The sequence below is a fragment of the Pogona vitticeps genome, chromosome 1 (assembly GCF_051106095.1).
Source record: "Pogona vitticeps strain Pit_001003342236 chromosome 1, PviZW2.1, whole genome shotgun sequence".
Lineage (NCBI taxonomy): Eukaryota > Metazoa > Chordata > Lepidosauria > Squamata > Agamidae > Pogona > Pogona vitticeps.
Window position 1 is genome coordinate 174,041,889 of NC_135783.1, and position 23,294 is coordinate 174,065,182.

A 23,294-nucleotide genomic window follows, 5' to 3' on the forward strand; every position below is an offset into this window, starting at 1 on the left:
AAACATTTTGGAGGCAGGCTTTTCCTCTTTGAAAAAGGAAAAGACATCATTGGAGTGTTTCACATTTTTCTCACCCTGCAGATCAAAGTCCCCGGCACATATTCTAGTGCTACTCTCACTGGTCTTACAAGAGGGGCCACATATAACATCATTGTGGAAGCAATTAAAAATCGTCGCAGGCATAAAATTCTTGAAGAGGTGGTCACAGTGGGTAATACTGGTAAGTGGAAACACAGCATTTGTGGGCGGGGAGTGTAAATGAGACATTTGTGTATTCTGTTAAGGTGAGGGGAAAATATTTTTGCAATGGCAGAGATTGAAAAAGTTACTATTTGGACTATAACTCCCAGAATCCCCCAATTAGCATGGCTAGTAGATAGGATGATGAGGGGATTTGGGGAGTTGTAGTTCCAAAAGTGACTCCTCTGCCCTGAGTTATCTTTTTCTTAATTGTTTTAGCTATTGAATTTAAGCCCTGCCATTCTTTCCTGGCTCTGAGAGTGGTGTACATGGATCACGCCCAACATAAGCATGTCTGCATCCATCTCTGTTTGTCCTAGCAAGTGGTGAGGTAGGCTAGGCTGAGAAAAACGGATGGATTCAAGGTTACCCAATGGAAGTGAATCCTATTCTGCACCATGCAAGTTCTCCTGTTTTTCTTCTTTTCAAAAGTGTATTTTCCTTATTCTCCCCTTTCATCTACAGTGGGGTCTCGACTTACGAACGGCTCGACATACGAACGTTTCGACTTACAAACCACTCTCATAGGACTATATGGACTCGACTTACGAACTTAGATTCGAGTTATGAACTCTTTTTTTCCCTTTTTTTAAAAGCTAAGTCATCTTAGGTTAAAAGAAAAAAAAAGAAAAAAATATCCCCCTCTAGTGGCAGAAGGCGGAATAGCAGCTTCCCATTAGTTTCTATGGACGAAAAGAGCAGATACATATTAAATGGTTTTCAATGCATTCCTATGGGAAATGCAGATTCGACTTAAGAACTTTTCGACCTGAGAACTGCCTTCCAATACGGATTAAGTTTGTAAGTCGAGACCCCACTGTACGTTTCAAGGGGCCAAGGTAGGTTAGCTGTCTCATGTACTGTTTTTAGGCAGGAGAGAACATGGGGTAGGAAAGTAAGTCTGAAATGAACATTTATGTGGTTTTGCCTGTTGCTGCCATGAGCCTCTGCCAGTATAGCTGGTGATGAGGGAGCTGCCCTCCAAACGTATGTGATGGGGAGCAACTCTGCAGCACTCCAGACAAGGGGTCTTTCCCAGCCCTGCTTGGAGAGGCCCAGGGTTGAACTTGGGACACCCTGCAGGTGCCTGCTTGCAGCTAAGAAAAGGGCAGCTGAGGGTAACCACTTCTTTCTCATAGGCTTTTTTTTTCTTCTGAGATGGAGCAAGTGTCTGCATGAACCCAATTATTACCCTTCCCTATAATCCTTTTTCACACCCTGCCTTGCTGGGACGTCTGTAGTAGAATGGGTGGAGAAGCATTCACTTGTGCCCACTTGGCTGGGGTCATGGCAGAGAGCATGGAGGAAGTCCGGGTGGGAGAACGTGTGTGCCTTAAGTGTAGAATTCCAGGCTGTGGTCTTGCTCACAGAGAATCGTCATTCCAAAGAGATCAGTTTCTTAGTGAAAAGCAGCATCTTTATCCCTGGCAGCCTTTTGGGGCAGGAAAAACGAATCTGAAAGGTCCTGCAGGTTGTTATATAACTTCACACTCTCTCTTTTTTTTTAACTTTCCAGTTTCTGAAAGGTTAAACCAACCCACAGATGATTCATGCTATGATACTTTTACTGGGTCATTCTACTCTGTTGGGGAAGAGTGGGAAAGAATGTCTGAGACTGGATTTAAACTCTGGTGCCAGTGTTTAGGCCTCGGCAGTGGACATTTCAGATGTGACTCGTCAAGTGAGTAGCTTCTTTTGTTGATTTGGCTCCTCTTTTTTTCAGTGTTCAGACACACAGTTCTCTCAGGAGATTCTGAAAACTGATCCTCCTGTGCCAAGCATAAGTCAAGTAATCATCCACCTGTGTTTTCACAGTTGTATCAGATGATCTCCATTATTCAAAGGCTCCTGGCATTTCCTGGAAGAGGTGCTTTCCCAGTTTCAGAGTAGGGAAGAAATTGTGGAGACCAATAGCAAATGGGTGTGGTTTAAATCCTCCCCCCCCCCATCTCCTCGCCCCAGTGTTCCTTCACAGAGGCAAAGGATATTTTCTAAGAAAAGTGAGCAACAACAACTTCTGCCTACTCTGTGCATTAGAAGGCCCACTTTCTCATTTTCACTTGACTGCTGTGGTTTCTGGAGAGAATATCTTGCTTTGTCATGGTTAAAATATGGCTTTGCATAACAGCACCATCTGCAAAAACTCACAGACTTTTTTAGATGGCCAGGCCCCCAATAGACAACCAGTAATCAACACGAGATGTCAAACAATGCTCAAGAGCCAGCCGCTGTGCCAGGTGATTTGTCTTCCTTCTATTGATCTGACTGCCATTCCCTTTGTTTTGCTCAGAGTGGTGTCATGACAGTGGCGTGAACTATAAGATTGGCGAGAAGTGGGACAGGCAGGGCGAGAATGGACAGATGATGAGCTGCACCTGCCTGGGAAATGGAAAAGGAGAATTCAAGTGTGAAGCCCGTATGTATGGACAGCACTTTTCTTGATCTATAAGAGTAATATTTCTTGTATTCTGGCATTGTCTACTAATAGCTCTTTATTTCCTTGCATTCTTCCTGTGAAAAGTGGAATTTTTATTATCTGAATTCAAAATAGTCCAATTAAGTGCCTCCAGTATGAAAAGTTGGGCTCTGATTCCTGTTCTACAGAACAATTTTTGTTCCCTACTACAAGAGTGTTTAACTGTTGAAGAGGAGCAGGAAAAGATGGAGAAGCTGACATGGGTGACTAGTCAGTCCTATGTTCTGTAGCAAGCAAAGACAGAAGGATCTAACTTCTGCCCAGTTTTAATTGCCCCTCTCTCCATGTTACCTCATGGATCTAGCACCTATGCTGGAAACTCTTGAGCGGACTCACGGTCCCGTAGAGTGAGTGTTGAGGTACAAGATGCTTTGTATCTTGATCATGTTTGTTTGTTTGTTTGTTTGTTTCATTGGGCAGATGAAGCAACTTGCTACGATGAGGGCAAAACATACCAAGTTGGAGAGCAGTGGCAGAAAGAATACCTTGGGGCCATCTGCTCCTGCACTTGTTATGGAGGACAGCAGGTAAGCATTTCTCTACCTATGTTGAGAGCTATTAATAGAGATCATGGGTTGATCTAGTGAGAAGGAGGGGCAGGGGAAGGAAAGGCACACTTAGCTTCAGAATCTTACCAGATGCTTTTACGCAGGATTTTGATCTCTGTGGTCTTTATATTCATAGCGCGTTACATTTTAGGAGTTAATGAACCGCAGCAGGAAAAGCACATGAAATTATTAACAGGGAAATTAGGTGAGAAATTTTTTTTCTGGGATTTGGGCCTTTTGCCCTGTTTCGCCATCATGCTCGTGTTTGATTGACCAATCTTGGCCATCATGTTGAGAAACGAGTATTTGCAGTACTGTGTGAAGGTCACCAAAACCTACTCAGGTGCTGCAGCACTGGTTGCGTCAGCTTGAATTCGTATGGCTTAATGTGTCTTTCATTTGGCCAGGTTCCGTAGCTGCCAAATGACGGCAAGAGAGGAATACCTCTAACTGTACATCTCTGCCAAGGGAAAACACTGTAAATGAACTTAACACTGGGATGGAACCAGCACTTCTACCTTATTCAGATTGTGATCTTGCATATACAGTTAGGGTTTCTTGATTCCCATGGGCAGAAACCAGTGATCCAAACATAAATTAAGAGGGATCTTGAGGGGTGACAACACAAGCACACAGTAACAGCTGTGAAGTGGTATCAAGTGTATCCACTTCTCCTTTTAACAGTTCTCTGTTAAGCAGTGGTCTTCGCCTATTATTACATGTTATTTCAAAAACCTCATCACAGCAGGGACAGCCATGCTCAAGAGTTTCATTGCCACTTTCTAGGTGGTGGCCACTGTGTAACATGTGCTGAGCATTTTTTGTTTTTCTAAAAAGGGCTGGCGTTGTGACAACTGCCGCAGACCTGGTGCTGCAAGCTCACCTGAAGGTTCCCCTGGACATACCTATCCCCAGCACACACAGAGACAGCCACAGACGACCAATACTGTAAGTACAGAATCCCCATCTGTGTGACAGCGTGTCTCTTGCAGATCGCTCAGTATATTTTTTTTATCAATGGCCTTTAGATTCCCCTCTAAGCAAGCAATGCATGCCCACCATCCTTTTATCACACTTACATCCTGAACTTAATGTGTTGGTTTCCCATAGAAGACGTGGGTCATATCTAGGGTTGCTTTAGCCGTCTAGTGCAGTCTGGTCCTCCAGCGGTTGAGCTGCAGCTTCCCGTACTTCTTGCTCTTAACTGTGTTGGCCAATTCTGCTGGGAGTTGCAGTCCAAAAATACTTGGAGGGCCCCTTTGCCACCAAGTTCAGCCATTGGATGGGGCTTCACCAAACCCATCCTCAATAAGCAAAAATACTGAAGGACTGCCAGCCTATACCGTCATGTAGTGACTTCTGGAAGTGTCACTTTATTATATGAACTTTGTTGCAAATGTAGGTCTCTTTTGCCTGTTAAAGCAAAAAGCAAAAGCAAAGTGTGCTGCTTATATACCACCCCATAGTGCTTCAAGCACTCTCTGGGCAGTTTACAAGTTAATTATGCAAAATACACATTGCCCCCCCCCCCGCCGCAAGCTGGGTACTCATTTTACCGATGTCGGAAGGATAGAAGGCTGAGTCAACCTTGAGCCGGCTACCTGGGATTTGAACCCCAGGTCGTGAGCACAGTTTTGGCTGCAGTACAGCGGTTTAACCACTGCACCACGAGGCTCTGTGTAATAGACTGTGTTAATAGACTTGTTCTTGTGAGATTCCTCAGTGAATTGCGAGTGGGGCGGGGGGGGCAGGGAGAGAGACAGAAAAGTGAAGTGGGGCTGTCTGGAGATGAAAGGATGTTTAATCATCAGTGTCAAATCCAATATCATTATATGAGAGTGACAGGAAGTAAGATGAACAATATGGGAACATTTCCATTCCTTGTGGTAGAAATGAACTGATACAAAGCATTTTAACAGCACTTTATACAGGATGCAAGTCCAAGTAGCTGTGTTAAGTCAATCCTCTGATCAAATCAGTTATCCCCAATCCCTCCCCCCCCAGGTCTTTTATTTACAGCCCACAGTGTGAATTGCACATTCTTTGTAATCTGTCTGAACAAGGTGCCTGTTGCCTTGTATAGAATTGGGAGCGTTGATATGTTTTTTAATCCTCCACCTTATTCCCAACAGAATGTCCATTGTCCAATCGAGTGCTTCTACCCTTTACATCTACAATCAGACGCGCAAATCCGGCGAGGAGATTAACACCCACCCAGACTGAAGAACAGCCAAGAAGGGTCAACTTGCCAAGACTGTCCACTCTAGAACACTGCTAGAAGGAGGCAGATCTTTTTCTCTTTTTTTGCAAGGTGGCCAGGCCCCTTTCTCAGCTTTTTTGCTCAATTCACAGCTTCTCCAAGGGCGGCCATCTTTGGAGAGTCTCAAGAGTTCTTTTCACAACAGATAGTTTATGTTGTCTGGGGTTGTTTGTTTTGCTCTTAAGTGTTTCAATACCATTCAGTATTCTCCCCAAGACAACTCTTTACTAACTCAGAAACTGCTCGGCCATCAGTAAGCATTACACGAGAAACCATCAAAGGCTGTGGGGAGGCGGCTCCCCAAAAACAGAGAGCAGGGAATGAAATGCCTGAATTCTGTGTTCACCTAACAGTGCAGCTATCAGTAGAAACTGCATACCCTATCACTGTGATATTTAAAATATGCACAGTTCTAATCTTTCTAAATTATCCTAGTTTCTTTCCCTAGCGGTATGTTTGTATCTCGTACTGTTATTTATCAATGTGGATCTTTCTTCTCCCTCCCTCCCCGCCTGCCTCAGTGTTTTTCTACAGGAAATTATATTAAAAGACATTTAGTACACCGTTGACAGAGGAATCTGGTATAATTATGATCAGTGATTATTTTTTATACTGTAAGTGCCAAAGCTTTACTACTGTGGGAAACAACTCTTTTAATAAAAAGATTTACAAACCAGTTGGTTGTCAAATTGCTTGTCATTAGCAACCGTTCATTCCAGGCATGGGGGAATGCCAAACTGGATCAGTGATCGGGTTGTTATGCCATTGACTAAGGGCATTTTCAACATTCTTAGGATTAGACGTCTTTATCCTGCCCTGCTTCCAGGTAGCAAAAGGTCCTTCATATCCTCACCCCAGTTTTTTTTCAGGCAAGTGGCCCCAGGTATTTCATGGCTAAAGGGAAATTTAGAATTACACTTCACCCTAATATGGACTAGCTGCATTTGATAAGAGGAAATCTTTCTGAGGATTTAAAGGAAAGGCAACTACATTGGGAAGCAAAAAGGAGAACAGGATGATTAGAGCCTATGAAAGTGAGAGGGAGGCACTGGCTTTATGCAGGAGGCAGGCATGGGCTCCAGACCGTGTGGCCAATTATCAGGGATTAGGGGAGTTATAGTACAAAACACATGGAGGGCTCCATATTTCCTGCGCCATGCTAGAAGATTGGTGCAAGCTGCTTCTTTGCATCTGTGGCCCACTCTAACTGGTGACATTGGGTCTTGTCTGAGAAGGAATTGATGTAAAAGAATCTGCTTTGGGGCAGCAGGATGGGCTGGAAATGAGGCTTGAAGCCCAGTGACCCTCCTCTACTTTCAAAGCATTTGGTGGTGGTACAGAAGAGGATATAAAGGGAGCCTGTGCTTTCTAAGTCTGCTTCCTTCAAAAGATTAAAAATAAGCTCAATGGCTTTTTTTAAAAAGCCTTTCCACTTCTAGACTAGAGATTGCAGTGAATTCTGCTAGGAAAAAAGTCACACAGTAACTATGGCACCATTATAATTACAACTAACATTCTGGCTCAAATTACTATTAATTTTGCATCTGGCCTCTCGTCCCTTAGAGAGCAGTCATCAAAAGTGCATCTGTAGTTTTCAAAGCAGTATTTGCTTCAAGTAACAGTGTCACGTGAAAACCAGATGAGGCTGGGCACAGATACCTTTTCATTAAAATGTACCAGTATGGTTATTTCTTTTTATGCTTTAAATATTTCAGTCACACCAGCCCATCAGTTCTCTTTAATCAGCCCCATCCATAAGTTAATATTTAGAATCTGGTATAATCGCCGAGCCAAACAGGCAGTGGTCAACCTAGGCAAATAACCACCAAAGGCTTTGGTGACTGTAGCGAAGTCTGATGTAACCTTTACATCTAATAGCCTTGTTACACAGTGGGTCTCAAAATTCTCAACACCACTACAGATAGGATGTTAGTCCACACACATATTTACAGAAAATGACAGTCATAATTGAGTGATATACTTAAAAATGAAACACCATTTGCTGTTACACACATGGAAATACAATTAGGTCTGGAAATAATTGGACACTGACACAATTTTCATAATTCTAGTTCTGTATGCCACCACAATGGATTTGAAATGAAACCACTGAGATGCAACTGAAGTGCAGAGTATCATCTTTAAAGGGTTAAACAAAATTATTGTATGAAACGTTTAGGAACTGATACCAGTTTAGGGGCTTTTTTTTCAAGGGCTCAAACATAACTGGACAACACAGTCATAAATAAAATGTCCATTTTAAATACTTTGTTGAGAATCCTCTGCAGGCAATGACTTTTTGAAGTCTGGAATTCATGGACATCACCAAACCCCGAGTTTCCTGATGCTTCGCCAGGCCTTTGCTGCAGCTGTCTTCAGTTGTTGATTGTACTTTAAGTTTTGTCTTCAGCAAGTGAAATGCATGATTCTTCAGGCTGAGATCAGGTGATGGACTCGGCCATTTCAGAATACTGTACTGCACTTCTTTGCCTTAAAAAAACTCCTGGTTTGCTTCTGCAGTATGTTTTGGGTCACTGTCCATCTGTGAAGTGAAGCACCATCCAATTAACTTTGCTGAATTTGGCCGAACCTGAGCAGACAATATATATCCCTATACACTTCATCCGGCTACTTCTGTCTTCTGTCACATCATCAATAAACACTAGTGAGCCAGTGCCACTGGAAGCCATACAAGCCCATAACATCATACTGCCTCCACCGTGTTTCACAGATGATGTGGTATGCTTCAGATCATGAACCGTTCTAAGCTTTCTCCATACTTTTTTCCTCCCATCATTCTGGTAGAAGTTGATCTTAGTTTCATCTGTCCAAAGAATTCTGCTCTAGAACTGTGCTGGCTTTTAAAGGTATTTTTTGGCAAAGTCTAATCTGGCCTTTTTATTCTTGAGGCGTATGCATGTTTTGCACCTTGTAGTGAATCCTCTGTATTTGCTCTTGTGAAGTCTTCCCTTTATAGTAGACTCGGATAATGATATGCCTACCTTCTGGAGAGTGTTCCTCACTTGGCTGGATGTTGTGGTTTTACTTTACCATGGAAAGGATCCTACGATCGTCCACCACGCTTGTCTTCTGTGGACATCCAGGCCTTTTTGTGTTGCCAAGCTCACCAGTTGGTTCTTTTTTCTCATTATGTGCCAAACTGTTGATTTGGCCACTCATGTTCCTGCTGTCTCTCTGTCAGATTCCTTTCCTCTCTCTTTCTCTCTCTCTTTTCTTTTTTTCTTTTTTCTTTTTTCTTTTTCTTTTTTGCAGCCTAAGGATGGCCTATTTCACTTGCATTAAGAGCTCCTTTGAACTCATGTTGTGAGTTCATAGCTCCAAATGGGAATGCCACACCTGGAATCAACTCCAGACCTTTTACCTGCTTAATTGAGGATGAAATAATGAAGGAATAACCCATACCAATCCATGAAACAGCTTTTGAGTCAACTATCCAATTACTTTTGTTTCCCTGAAAAAAGAGGGGGCTACATATTAAATAGCTGTAATTCTTAAACCCTTCCTCTAATCTGGATGTGAATGCCACCAAATTAAAGCTGAGAGTCTGCACTTTAAGCCCATAGTCATTATTTCACTGTAACATGAATGTCTGGACCTAACTGTGTAACTTTGAGTACCAAACAGGAGGTGTGTGTGTGTGTGGGAACCAAGTCTGTTGGTACATACTTCAGAAATTAGAAAATACTTAGGGCCACTTTATTTACTGGAGAATTCTTCGTTCGCTCTTTTCTGAATGTGTGTGTATTACAAAAGAAAACCTTTCACTTTCCCCACCATGAATACAAACCCAATAACTGGATGAATCTCAAGCCTCCTGTGCTTCAGTGACTGTGTAAATGCAGGCTAAATGATGGCACTGATAAGGTCAATTCATAATTAGCTGGAAACCCATATCCAAAGTGAAAATGTCCAACAGTTCTCATCAAACTGGAAGGTTACCAGTAAGATCTTGTACTTGGGATGAATCTCTTCAATACGTGGAAAGGGCAGAACTGAGAGGCACAGCAAACCCTTCAGAAGACAGGAATAAAATTCAAAGTGACCCTAATGAAATGGGGAACCAGCCTGATAAACCAAATAAAGCTCAAGAGACCACTGGAAAGTTGTGGTATTTCCTCCTCCCCCACATGACTGACATACATGCAGAGAGGATGGAAGAATATCCGGTTTGATGGCAAGGCACTAGTAATGGATCTCAGGAGTGAGATGAGCATGTGTCTCCTTTGTAATACTGCCCTTGCAGCCAAAAAAGCAGCTGGTGCACCTTTTAAGCTGCCTCATCTAAACAACAGTCTTTGAATTGCAAAGCGTGCGGGTTCCAGTACAGGTCAGCCCTCACATGGGGGTACTTTTGTTCATTTCTGAATCTCAGACTTTATACACGACAGAGTCAAACTAGAAGGGGTTCAGAAGAGGCTAATGAAAGCAGGAAGGGCAGGGAAAACCAAACTCTGTAAATAATGGGTCAAAGAAGTCAGGATGTTTAGACTGAGGCAAAGCCAGACAGAGGTTGTTGCACCAAAACTTGGAAATGTTACATGTTTAGAGAATTCCCAGAATACCCCAGCAATGGCCATCCTGGCTGAATAATCTTGAGAGCTGTAGGCCACAAAAGTGGCATGTCTAGCCCCTGGGCTAGACTAAATCGAGCAAAGCTACATTAACAGAAGCTTCAGTAGAATACCAGGAGAAATTCATGACAATCAGCTCTGTCTGACAATAGAGCCGATTTGATTAGAGGGGCAGGAGCTGGGCAGACATCTGTTGCAGACCCCACAGTTCCGGGTGGCATGAAGCAGAGGCTTGCGCCATGTGGCCCACAAGTCACCCCCGCCCCCGGTTCTGAAAGTCATTCTGTAGCCAAGGGGTTTAACTTCCAGGGAGTGGAAAGCATGGCCTCTGAGACAGATGTGTAGGCATCCTTCAGTCTTGAGAGACTATGGTAGTGTGCTCTGTATGGAGGTCTTGGAACAGTGTCTAGTGTGGCTGGGAAGGCCAATGCGAGAGTGACAATCTCTTCCACAGAACATAGGAATTAAAGAAACTCCACCTTTTTATCCCCTCCTAAGGAAAGAAAAGCTTACTGTTCATTCTGTCAGTATGGACTGATACGGTTTTATATGAGGAAGATGTTGAGATTTTGATATGAAAATGTATTAAATACTAATGTTGTATAGTTAAATGTAAAATGGCTGATTTTACCTGAGTCACTGTACCGATTGTATTCAGGTATGGGTATCAAGGATTAAGACTTAATGTTGTACAGCTGTGTACATGATGAAACTTGGTGTGACAGAAAATGAAGGAATGTATTTTCTGATTGGTCACAGAACTGTACATAAGTCATGTGTAAAATGAACATTTTTACCTGCTATAAGTCAGATCACTTTTTCTTATGCTGTGTGTTGCTTCATGTCATGTTATGCTGCCAGAGGAATGTCTATATGTATGTAAACAGACTAAGTTGTTGGTTTTACTCTCTCAGTGTCATAGTGTCATAAGTACAGTGGTGCCTCGCTTAACAATTTTAATTGGTAAAAAAAACATTGTTATGGGAAAACATCGCTAAGCGAAATGTGTTTTCCCATAGAGATGCACTGAAAACTGGATAATCCGTTCCAATGGGAACGGACTGCCGTCCTTAAGTGAAAATCGCCATAGGAAACATCACTAAGCAAAACGTGGTTCCCCAATTGAAATGCATTGAAACCTATTCAACGCATTTCAATGGGGGGGAAAAATTACAACAAATTCAAAAAGAGTCAGAACAAAGTCAAATTAGTTTAACAAAGGGTTTATTAAGTGCATTTATGATTTCAAGCATTCTAAACCTTTTAAAAAACATTTTTAAACATTTAAAAGACAGCCAACACGAGGCTGTCAAAACCATCGTTAAGCAAAACAGGGGGACCCAAACTGTCATCGCTATGCGAAGCAAGGTCCCAAACATCGCTATGCGAAAATCGCCCATAGGAAACATCATTAAATGGAGCACAAGATCGCTCCTAAAAACTAATTGTTAAGCGATTACATCGTTAAACGAAGCAATCGCTAAGCAAGGCACCACTGTATCTCTGCTAACCAATATCTTCTTACTCTGCTGATGTTATGAGAATACACATTATAATCAAAATTCTCAACAGAAGACACCTTGGGAGTCAGTTTCAGGGAGAAAGAAGGGATGTAGGTCAAATCAATAAAAATTGCACACCCTGAGCATGTGACAAGTTACATGTTCCTTCTGCCTAACCAGTTAAGGTCCAATCCATAGCCATATTCTTATGAGCACAATTACAGAAAACTCCAACATGACACATCTTATGATAAGCTGAAGTGTTCCCTGGACAGCCCAGGACAAAGAACAGCCCAGAGCTTTCCGAGCTGTTTCGGCTCTGTGCTTCCCACACAGAGCAAATATCTAGGAGGATATCTGTTTACTCAGGTTGAGACCCAAACCACCCCACTCGCAACTTATGATCAAACTTGAAATGTGTCAGGTCAAAGGCCTCCCAAGCCCAGGATCCTGTACCCTGAGTGGCCAAGGAAGTGTGTCTGGGAAGCCACTGGCAGGGCATGATCTCACCATGGTTGTGATTCTTCTTGTGCTTCCAAGTAACCATTATACAGAGGCACATGGATTTTTCCAGAGAACGGAATGCTCATCAACACTAATAGCTACCAACAGCTCCACCTTCCATCAGACTGAAGCGATCCAAAGAGGAATGGGGAGCTCTTCTATTACAAAGTCAGTTCTAGTTCACTTGAATTGATTCAACATTTATTTGGTTTTCTCAAGGAGCTGCATCCCATTCTCATCTTCTACACAGTTTTAGGTGAGCTGGATGCTACTTAATTTGTCATTTTACAGCAACACTGGACCTGTAGGTTCCAAAACATTTTCACTAATACTACTCAACTGTAGCGACCTTGAGGATTTTTGCTGTCCATATGAAACCGAAGGCTCGTTGCCCACTTGTAATGTGTTAGAGGCCACGGCAATAATGATTATGTGCGGTCAAGTTGATTCCTACTTACATATGGTGACCCTTTCCAGGGTTCTCTAGGTACAGATGCTCAGAAATGGTTTGCCCTTCCCTCCTCCCAGGGGACAGGGCACCCTGGAACTTCACAACGCTACAAAGCTGGCTGTTCTCTCCAGAGGCACAGGAGGGAACCAACGTCCCAGACTCTGGTTATTTATTTTATTTTATTTATTTGATTTACATGCCGCCCACACTACCCAAAGGTCTCTGGTTAGCCAGGTACCCAACTCACTGTACTATCCAGGCACCAAATATATTCCAAATCAGTTGGTTTTACTTATTTTAAAAACACTCTTGATGAGGTGGTCTATATTCATTAGTGGTAACATAAAGTTCAAAGAAACTTGGCATATACCAAAGGCCTATCTTTCTCCAGACACATAAAAACATCCTGCCTTGAACAGTTCCTTTTTCCTGTTTGGAGAAAAATAAATCTTTCAGAAATGGAATCATTTATGCTGTTTGGTGAGGTTTATGCCTACTGTGAATAATTCTCCACATCAAGAACTCTAATTGTGCTCTTTCAAACCCTTGTATCAGATTGTGGCAAACAAAAGTTCAAACAACATTTGCCTCAAGGTATTTCACAGTGGAGATTTAAAATATAAAACCACCACCAAAACTCCAGAATACAGGCTGCCCACTTATTTTCTCTTCGTAAGCAGTAATTACTTACCCATACTATAGATTCCACTGCTGACAGGGCAGAAGCTATTTCCATCACACTGGAGAAAATACATATCTCTAATGTCATTTTACAATTAATAATTTCTAGTAAACGCAAAGCATGACTTCCAAAGGCCATAGTTTAATGTACCAGCATTTATCTTGTAACTTGATTCATTACTGCACTATTTTGAAAGCAAGTTGAAATTCCCAGTTTACAAGGTAAGAGGCTTCAGATTTCAAAGGTTCTCCCCCCTCCCCCATTCTGCCATCAAACAATACTTTAGTGTTGTGTACGGAAGCTGTCAAGGTAGCAAAATTAGTCTTCAAAATTTGGATGGAGGTGAGCTGAAAAAGATGAAGACTATTACAACACAGAGGGACATGAAATCAAGTGCAAAAGCAATGCCATCCTCCAAAGGAGACCAACTGTTCACTTACTGGTACAGTTACAGCTTCCCATTAGCTCCCATGAGAGCAAAAACACATGAAGCGATTTCTGCCATATACTGTAGGTGCTTTTAACGATGTTCCTAGCAAAGCACACAAGTGAACTGAAGTCTGCATGCCCCCTACATCCCCACATGACGCATTGCCAGTCTGACCAGCATCCTACTAAAAAGAACCCATAATGGTGTTAAGTCCTTACCTTCATTTTCCATAATAGGCTGCAAGGGCACTTGATATATTAACATTGCAAGATTGGGAAGGGGGTTACTACACCTCTAATTTAAAGACTATTCACCCTCTATGCATAATGCCTGTTGATCATCTTTTTCCCCCAGTAAGCTGTTGGTTTTCTGTACTGTGATGCCAAAAAAAGTCCATGTCTTGAATGTATAAAGAATTTGATTTCAGACACAATACTAACAAATAGATTTGTGCATTTATTTTTCAAAACAATCTTTACAGGTTAAACTACTTTGTTTCTAGTTCCCAATATATAGTTCATTGTATACTGATTTTAAAAAGAAATATGCCATCTGAAGACTGATTGTTTTTTTAAAAAAGGGAAAGAAGAGATGCTTTCACTGCTGGAGACAGTAAATAGACAAGCAAAGAGGAATGTCTGCAAATGCTCTGGAAAACATCAGTGGTGGAACAGACGGAGGTTGGTATGAATGAGAGTAATTCCCAACTCATCACAGGCTTCAATCACAACTTGGTCAGCAGCTGAACCAGCAGGGGCAGCAATGAACTGGACTCCACTCTGATGAGAAGACAAAAGGGTGGGTGGGTGGGTGGGGAAACAACCTAATTATGGAACCATTTCATTAGCTACTGCAGAATTCTGCACAAAGCATCCAAGACAATGTAATCTCTGGAAAAGCAGGCTTTTCTGAAATCAGCTACTTTTGAAGCAAAGACTGTTCCAATTGCAAAGTTTATAGATGCTGCAGATCATAAATCATGTTAAAATATGAAAATATTCCTTTTGCAAGGCACTGCAGACTATGAACTGGAGGTAATAAGTTGCCAACTGCTTCTGTAAATTTGATCTCCTTTCTTCTGCAGAAGATGGCTGGATTAATTTATCTCAGTCATCTCTTGAATTAAGATAACCCTTGCCCACAATCACCACCAGTGCTTGCAGTCCTAAACTACACAATCCAAATTGGTTACAGGGCCCATGATGTACTAGTAGATGACTGACAGGATGCCCTTCAACTCCTTCTCAGCTTCCTTCCACAACCCAGAAAAGAGACACTTCTGACAGCCTTACCTGTTTCGCTCTGTCCACATTATCCCTAAAAGGAAAGAATGCATCCGAGCTGAGAGAAACTCCCTTCAGTTTCTCAACCCATGCCTTTTTTCCTGCCTCGGTGAACATAGCTGGGACTTCCTCAAACAGCGCTTTCCACTTGGCGAGGTCTTCATCCTGCAGAAGCAAATTTCTAAAAATCATCTGCTGGACTGAGACAATTTAATTCTCCAATTCTTGGCCAACGCAGTGGAAACAGAACCTGGTATTTTTCTCAGCAACCCTCTGTGAGCAAAGGTACTCCTTTTATAACAAAGTCTGTATCTCTTGTAGAGCTGCTACTTCAGTTTTCAGGAAAACCAACAGCTGAAATGCATTAAGTTAGGAAAAGAGAAACCTACCCTACATCGACTGAAATCCAATTATAATGAGCCAACTAGAGCATGGCCACTAAATCAATTGTAATTCATATACATGTTGACTCATCAAATTCCCACTGATTCAATGGGCCTACTCTAGTTGCAGCTTACTAATGGATTTGAGCCACTGAGTCAGACCATTGGTTCACTTAGGCCAAGGTGGTGAACTTTAACATCTCAGTGGCAGCTCTCCAGATGTTCAGGATGAGGTCTTTCCTATCCTTTCCTGGAGATTAATCCTGGAACCCTCTGTATACAAATGGAGATGGCCTACTTTTGAGTTATAGCCGTTTCTCAGCAGATTCTGAGTCATCATAGAAGGACTAACAAAAACCCACAGTTTTCTATTACAATTAGTCCAGCATTGTTTAGACTGTTTTGTGCTACTCCGGTTTGTGCACAAGTATCAGAGCACCAAATTCAACATTTGGTACAAAGAGGCTAACCCATAATTTATTTATTTTTTAAAAGGATCTGAAGAAGCAAAGTGTGCTGCTTATATACCACCCCATAGTGCTTAAAGCACTCTCTAAGTGTACAATTTAATTAGTCAGGCTACACATTGCCTCACATATGCCCCACCATTGAACTGGGTGCTCGTTTTACCAATCTCAGAAGGATGGAAGGCTGAGTCAATCATGAGCCAGCTACGTCAGCCTTTCAGGATCAAACTCAGGTCGTGAGCAGAGTCATGACTGCATTACTGCAGTTTAACTGCTGGGCCATCAGGCTCTGAATAAGAATACTTCAAAAGCCATGAGGCAAGAGAAGGAGGAAAAAAGAAAATAAACTGCCCTTCAAGAAAGCTGGGAGGGAAATGCACACATCCTTCTGCATGTTGGTTTTGGTGTTCTCACCAAATTTTGTCAATATAGCAGAGAAAAGAAAAATACACCATCTCCACTAAAACAGAGTCAGCCGTCATGCAGGTCCAGTCAAGCAAAATGGTCCTGCACAATCTGTAGCCTTGAGACCCACTGGTGACTCCCATTACACCGTGAAAGAAAAACTGTCTCATAGGTTTTAAAGGAATAGGAGGGCCATGGCTGGGGATTTAGCTCTCTCTTAGGCTCTGGAGGCTCACGGGCCACACGTTAGCCCCAGTTCTGGGAGATGCAAAGATACCAATCATGGGGACCAAACCCATCAAACCTCAGGACTGTGGACCGCATTTACTCCAAGGAGGCTTAATTAAGATGGGAATGTAGTATAAGGTTCCAGGCTATCCTACAGTTTTACCTCTCCAATGGTCCCACTGACATACTGATCAATAGCGTTGGATATCTCAGCTCTTTTCACCCCAGCTTTGAACTTCATGGCAAGCACTTGTGGGTGATGCCGGAGCCACCAGTGGTTTGCTTTGTCCCCGGCCAGGCGTGTACAATGGATCCGGGACTGCTGCCCTGCACCGATGCCTACGACCTAAAATACACAAGAAAACCATAGTTCAAAGGCATATCAGGAACTTGCATGTGTGGCTTTCTTCCTCAACATTTCCCTTGAGGACAAACTAGTCAAGCTCAAATGCTACACAAACCAAGTCACTGGTATTTACCAGCTCAACAGGAACAACAAGGAAAAGATTCCTGGATCCAGAAGGTTTTGTATGCTTTCTATTTAATCACCCCTTGGAAGACGCCACAGCGAAGCATACAAGTGATGAGAGTTTTTAGGCATCCAGCCTGTGCTGGGAAAGCAGTTAAATTGGAAGAGTTTAGGGCAAGGTTTCCACCCCTTGGGGAAAAACTTACCAAAGGGTAGAGAGTATTACAGCTGTCTCACTTTCCGGTAGCACTACAGACTCTGCTCAGAACTGTCAGAGTGGGCAGTTAACACAGATATTTAAGACAGCCCAACAGAGCAATTCCGGCTGAGCAAATAGAATTCATTAGTCCAGAGGGAGCTCCCTGCAACTTTGAAGACCTGGCAGAAACTAGCATGGCTGCCACAATTGTTCCAAGGGGAGATTACTAAGCTCTAGCGTACAGTCTGATCTCATCTGCATTCACTGGGAAGTAAGCCTCATCAATGTCAACAGGACTTACGCCTTAATGCATGCCCCTAGGACTACCGCCTTCAAGGGGTAATTGAGCTCCACACCATGAAGATTATAACCTCTAGATCCCTCTAACCCAATTCTAGGAGCTGCAGTCTAAAAAGTAACTTTTCCAAGCTTTGCTCAATTATCCACTGGAAATGCTGGAACACATGATGACAAAATGGAGAAGGGAAATGGCAGGGCTTGGGACTGAAGAATATATACTGCATGCACTGGGGGTCGACCCTTCTTCCATCATGGGCCTCAGTGAGTATAGGTGCAAGCAGAGATACGGAATGCAAAACTTGCACCTCTTTGGCATCAATTTACCCACTGACTCTGTCTCCACACATGACCCAGAGACATTTTCTGCTTTTGCCATTTTAGCTATACATACATTTAAAAACATTTCTTCACAATGATATGGAATGGAAAACCAGAGCAAATCTAAATGGAAAGGGAGATCTGATTTTTGAATTTTGCTGGAACAATCTGATAACAACTAGACCAGAAGACTGGATACCTTATACAGCTTTCATGTTGAACCTTCAAATCAGCTGTGTTCCTGATTTGAAGGTTCAACATGAAAGACCCCTTGCCAGGTTCATTCCCAATCAGCCAAACAGCCATTTTTTGAGGGAGACTGTCTTGCTTTTGCAGGGCTTCATTTACTGAGCAATACCAAAGGCCCTGAGAACTGAGCACAGCAGGAAGACCTCTTTGACTCTGGAAATGCTTTCAGCCATTCAGACGTGCAGATAAAAATGCCTCATTGCTTTCTACTACTTGACAAATGCTGAAGGAGAAGTGGTGGTAAACAACCAGAGGATCCACTGACTCTGTTACACAGGAAGGTCTGGACCAACTAGTATGGTGCTAAAAACACTCCTAACTGTTGCATTACTAACACCTTCAGAAAGTAGGAGAGCAGGAAGACCAAGGCTTATGTGTGAAGTCTGGCCAGCCACCCTGTTTTACCATCCAGAAACAGGCTTCTTGTTTTTTAGCTCTCAAATTCCCTAATATGCTGTTATACATGTGGACAAACCTCACCTTCTTCAAAATAGGTAGCCTTGGACAGCAATTTACAACAGACATGCAGGAGAAGATAATTTTCAAAATGTATATTTGGTTCTCTAATGCCAGTGGCTAATTTACACAAGACTTCCTCTGCCCACTGCCAAGCACTCGTAAGACGACATGTAGAGCATGAACCAGGCAGTCAGCAATGCAGAATTTCGCTGATCTTTTTTTCCAGTCTCCACAATGACAGAAATCACTACTGAATATCCCTGATGCCTAAAGATGACTGAGATCCACTAATGTTTACTGAAAGAATAACATGCAACATCTAAAACACCGTCCACGGTACAACTGTTACTGTGTTGGCCTAGGGCCAAGGAGACCCAGGTTCAAATCCTGAATGAAAAACCTTGGCCCAGTTCCACTGTCTCCGATGAATCTAATAATCTTGCAACAGCAGAGGTGGAAGGGATCCTATAGATCATCAAGTTCAGCCCCTGTCAATCTGCTTCATAGGATGTGGGGAGGAGAGCCACAGGTATTGCTCCAAGCTCCCTGAAAGGTGAGCAAGGCAGAATAATTGAATGAACCGAGGCAACGGTTCCAAACTGCTACAGTCAAACGACATCTCAGTATCTATGTAACATCCACATGATGGCAGCATCCTACGATGTACTGACCCAGACACTATGGCCAGTTTTGTACTGGCACAGAGCAAAACCTACGCATTTTAATTTCAAACAACTACAAATCCCAGAAGTTTAGAAGTAGTTTTTCTTCCAAACTGTGTATCTGAAATGGTTGTAGGCACAGGTGATGGGAAACAAGCGGCTCACGACTTGATCATGGAACACTAAGGTAGCCAAATTCTCCTTCAAGCTAAGTCACTGTTGTGTTGCTGCCTGAGCTGATTCCACACCCTGTCTCTCCCCCTTCACTTCTAAATAGGGTTAGAAAAGATGTGGCACAGTGGTAGCCTTCCATGTTGGCTGCACAGTTTTATCTCCCCCAATACAGTTCTCTGTGAGATGAGAACAGGGAAGGCAGGGCAGGGTTAGGGGCTGAGAAATGGCTTCCTGTTCTTCTTCCCCTCCCTCCACATTTTGCATTATCTTCCAGCTTCCATCCGAGGACAGACTGTTAGGAAAGAAGTACCAGCGGGGGAGAGAGACAAAGGGCTTGTCAGGCCCAGGACAAGCATGGTCAGAGGCCGGTGTCTCAAACTTTCCAGCTTGGTTAGGCTGCAACAGATGTTAAAGCCATAAGTGAAAGGCCAAAGTAAAATAAATGAATCATCTGCTGTCTCCCTCCTGTTGTGACCTTAGCTCATGCCAGAGTCATCAAATACACATACACTCCCTCCCCTGACACACAAATGCTTTCCCACCCTGTACAGGGAGTGAAAGACCTGGAATTCTGGCCCTTCTTTAGCAGCCAACTAATAATCAACTCCTAACTAACAACTAGGCTCTTGGCACCAGCTAACATTACACTTGCTTAGTTTCCCCCCCCGGGACTTCAGACTGAGTAGATTTGGTTAACATCCCATGTCCTAAGCAGACACAATGTTCCGCTTGTTCAATTAAAAAGGCTTCTTGTCTAATGCCGGCCCTGTGTTTCAGTCCTTCACTGACCCTCCACGCAAGCTAATTTACACCACAGGCAAACACTCCTCATCCTCACCACTGACTGGGAACCAGACTTCCACACCTACCACATGTGCCAGAATTATTCCTCAGGGTGTGGCAAATCCAGCACTTACCTCACAGCAGTGCATTCATAAGAGGCAAATAGAAACAGCAATGCCTATCTTGGCTACTCTATTAAGGACTGAGGATTCAGAACCAGTAACATTAAAAGAGGCAGGGGCACCCTCTTCCGGGCAGGAGAAACCACTGTAAAGCAAAAGGCATGCAGTCTTAGCAAATGGCCAAAGCTGAGGTGGCCTGCTTCTGGTCAAAAAATGTCCAATGATCTTAACATTTTAATTGTTTTTAATTTTACCTGTATTTCTTATACACCCAGAATTTTAAATTGTGGAATGCTTTGATACGAATAAAGAAAGACCACCTTTGGCTCTAAGACTCATATTCTCAACAGTCAATAAACGTTACTAAACTTAGTGCTGCCTATGTTTAAATATCTATAACTGGTCTCAATTTACACATACATGCATATGCATACATACAGAACAGCACTTCCAATAGATTCTGAACATCTACTGCAATCTACCTAGAATACTTTTACTCTCTATCTCTTGAGAACCTGCTGAGCAGAATATCATTCCCGAAAGACTCCTCCTGAAATATGGGGAGGAATGTTTTCACCAAATGCCCTTCTTTGTTCTGCCTCCAGAAAATTGACTTGGGAGAGTTAAGGAGCAATCTTGAACAGCAGTGGAAATGACCTGGGGATGGGGCAAAATCAGCAGGAAAAACATGCAACTTCTAACCCTGGATGAAGCTCTGCAAACTCAAGAAGAAAGGGCCAATCAAGACTAAATGTTTTAATATTTCAGTTCCTTCAGAAAAGTTCCATTAAGTCTATGCTTTACATCCCCTGTTCCTGCCATTTCCCCACTGTCTCAAAAAAAAAGGCACCATTCCATTTCCAGCACCACCATTTACCCTTCAAATTAAGTACCTAAAAAAATAGCTTTTTTGGCCCAGGAACCCTCCCAAAACAGCATCCCGCTTGTAAACAAAAACACATGTGAAATGCATCCCTTCTTTTAAAGGAATATCAGTTTGTTAAAAGCAAAACATGGTTCTCACCCACCCAAAAGTTTGTGGCAAGATATATATGTGTTATACGTGTTTATACAGTTCCTGGGGGGGGGGGGTTTGGACACCCTTGCTTTAGAACAAATGTGTTTAAGTATTCTCTCTTTTAATTAAAGGGAAGTGAACTATTGTGTCAAGTTTGGAAAAGAAAAGCAATTCTGGGAACCCTCTGCATTCTGAATTTGGAGCTGGACAATGCTGGGACACATCACAAAGAGCACAAACCAGAGAACTGAGGCATATCTGTTGCCATCAACTAAAATTATGCTGAGACCCAGCAGCACCAAGGGAATGTGTTACCTATATCTTTGCTTATTCTGGGCACAGGCCTGGTCTTTAGGCATAAAGCCACTAAACATTTATATGGCCAACTATATAGAGCTTGTCCCAGCTCCCGCCAACCTAGTGGTTCAAAAGCATGCAAAATGCAAAAATGCGAGTAGATAAATAGGTACCACCACAGTGGGAAGGTAAACGGCATTCCATGTCTGGTCACGCTGGCCACATGCCCACAGAGGATTGTCTGCGGACAAACGCTAGCTTTATGGGTTGGAAACGGAGATGAGCACCGCCCCCTAGAGTCGGACATGACTAGACAAATTGTCAAGGGGAACCTTTTATCGTTACCTTTACAGTATACCAGTCAAATACCCAAATACCTAAGCAGCCAATGGAAATGTATTATTCCAGTTTGAAAGGACTTGTTTATAACAGCAAGAAATCTCAACACATTCTAGTTGACTCTCACGGGGCAGCTTCAGTACTGCAACAGAAGGGAGCACTCTCATGTGCATGAGCTGAAACAATGACTGCATAAACAGCTCAATCATTCATACAGAGAATAAACAGGAGCAAGATAAGAATCCTAAATTTATTCTTCCATTGTTTTTCCAACTCAGCCTATCCTTTGAAAACCCCCTTGAGCACACAAACAAATCACAGAATGAACTGAATGAAAAGTCTTTCTATTCAAAGAAAAATATTCATGTTAACATGTTCTAAAAACTGCTGGCATAAATAAAGAAATCTGATATCCAGGGGAAAACAAGTACAGCTCAAAATTTACCAGCCATGGAGAGTAAACCTGCGTGAGCTTGGAGCACATCCTACACAAACAGAATAAAAATGTACGCTATTTGGCCTAACAGCAAACTAAGGTCCCACTTGAAGCCGACCGGAATTTGACTTCGCGGCAGGTGGCATCTCCATTTATTACAATGCTTTGCAGTTCAAAATGCTGCTACCTCTGCAAAATCTCCAGAGGCTGATCAGACAGCTGCCACACAGGAGGAGGAGGAGGAGAAAATGAAGGCACTCAGCATTCTTCTTTAAAGAAAAAGCAACTTCTTTTAAAAAATCAACCAGTCCTATTTTATTGTATTGGTGAAGAGAACATGGAAAATTAACAGCCACACAGTTGTATCCCATGATGCTCCTTCAAATACTTTCCCACAAAAATAGCAAGATCAAAACAAGAACATTCCACTGCAGAGGTTCCTATTCTATGCACACCTACCTCGGAATAGTATATGTTGTTCAATTTATTTCCAACTAAGCAAAGAGAAGAGCAAGCTATCTGAGCAACCTTCCTCCCCACCCCCCCTTTTTTCAACCTATTCTGAATTGCTTCATTTTCATTTCAGGAAACAAGGCATGCTTCCCCTATGACATTTCCCCCTGGACTCCTTGAAAGTATCTGATTAAACTGGGCAAATGAAATGCCAAGCACGGGTAAGAGAACTGCCTCTGGTAGAGACAGCAGCTGCATTTGACAACTGAAAGTGTACCTTTTAACAACAAATGTAAAGATAACTCTGATTGGAAAAAAAAAACCACATGTGGGGGCCCCTCCAGGTACTGCTGAACACCAGCTTCCACCACCCCTGGCCATTGGTCATGTCCCTTGGGACTGCAACATCTGGACAGCCACATGTTCCACAGCCCCAGTTCAAATAAAGGAAAATGAAACTTAAAAGGGTTCATAAATGCCTCCATCCTTCCACTGTGTGCTCTGTGCCATCAAGTTGTACCTGACTTACAGTGACACTGACTGGGTTTTCAAGGCAAGTGAGATA

At 42.7% G+C, this 23,294-nt stretch overlaps 2 protein-coding genes across 5 annotated transcripts in view; one reads left to right on the forward strand and one right to left on the reverse strand.

The window, feature by feature from the left end:
- Positions 1–6,200, forward strand: part of FN1 (fibronectin 1) — an 83,787-nt gene extending 77,587 nt beyond the window's left edge. For all 4 annotated transcript variants that reach the window (XM_072977652.2, XM_072977656.2, XM_072977659.2 and 1 more), the window contains 6 exons: positions 82–220; positions 1,757–1,921; positions 2,531–2,656; positions 3,137–3,243; positions 4,102–4,212; positions 5,397–6,200. In XM_072977652.2, the coding sequence (XP_072833753.2) occupies positions 82–220; positions 1,757–1,921; positions 2,531–2,656; positions 3,137–3,243; positions 4,102–4,212; positions 5,397–5,471 (723 nt within the window). In that variant the 3' untranslated portion in view covers positions 5,472–6,200. The remainder of the gene's footprint in view (positions 1–81; positions 221–1,756; positions 1,922–2,530; positions 2,657–3,136; positions 3,244–4,101; positions 4,213–5,396) is intronic.
- Positions 6,201–14,121: 7,921 nt separating this feature from the next.
- The window catches only part of ATIC (5-aminoimidazole-4-carboxamide ribonucleotide formyltransferase/IMP cyclohydrolase), a 37,117-nt gene continuing 27,944 nt past the window's right edge, over positions 14,122–23,294 (reverse strand). The window contains exons 14-16 of the mRNA XM_020798999.3: positions 16,615–16,797; positions 14,978–15,133; positions 14,122–14,464 (exon numbers count right to left, since the gene is read on the reverse strand). Of these exons, the coding sequence (XP_020654658.3) occupies positions 14,345–14,464; positions 14,978–15,133; positions 16,615–16,797 (459 nt within the window). The 3' untranslated portion in view covers positions 14,122–14,344. The remainder of the gene's footprint in view (positions 14,465–14,977; positions 15,134–16,614; positions 16,798–23,294) is intronic.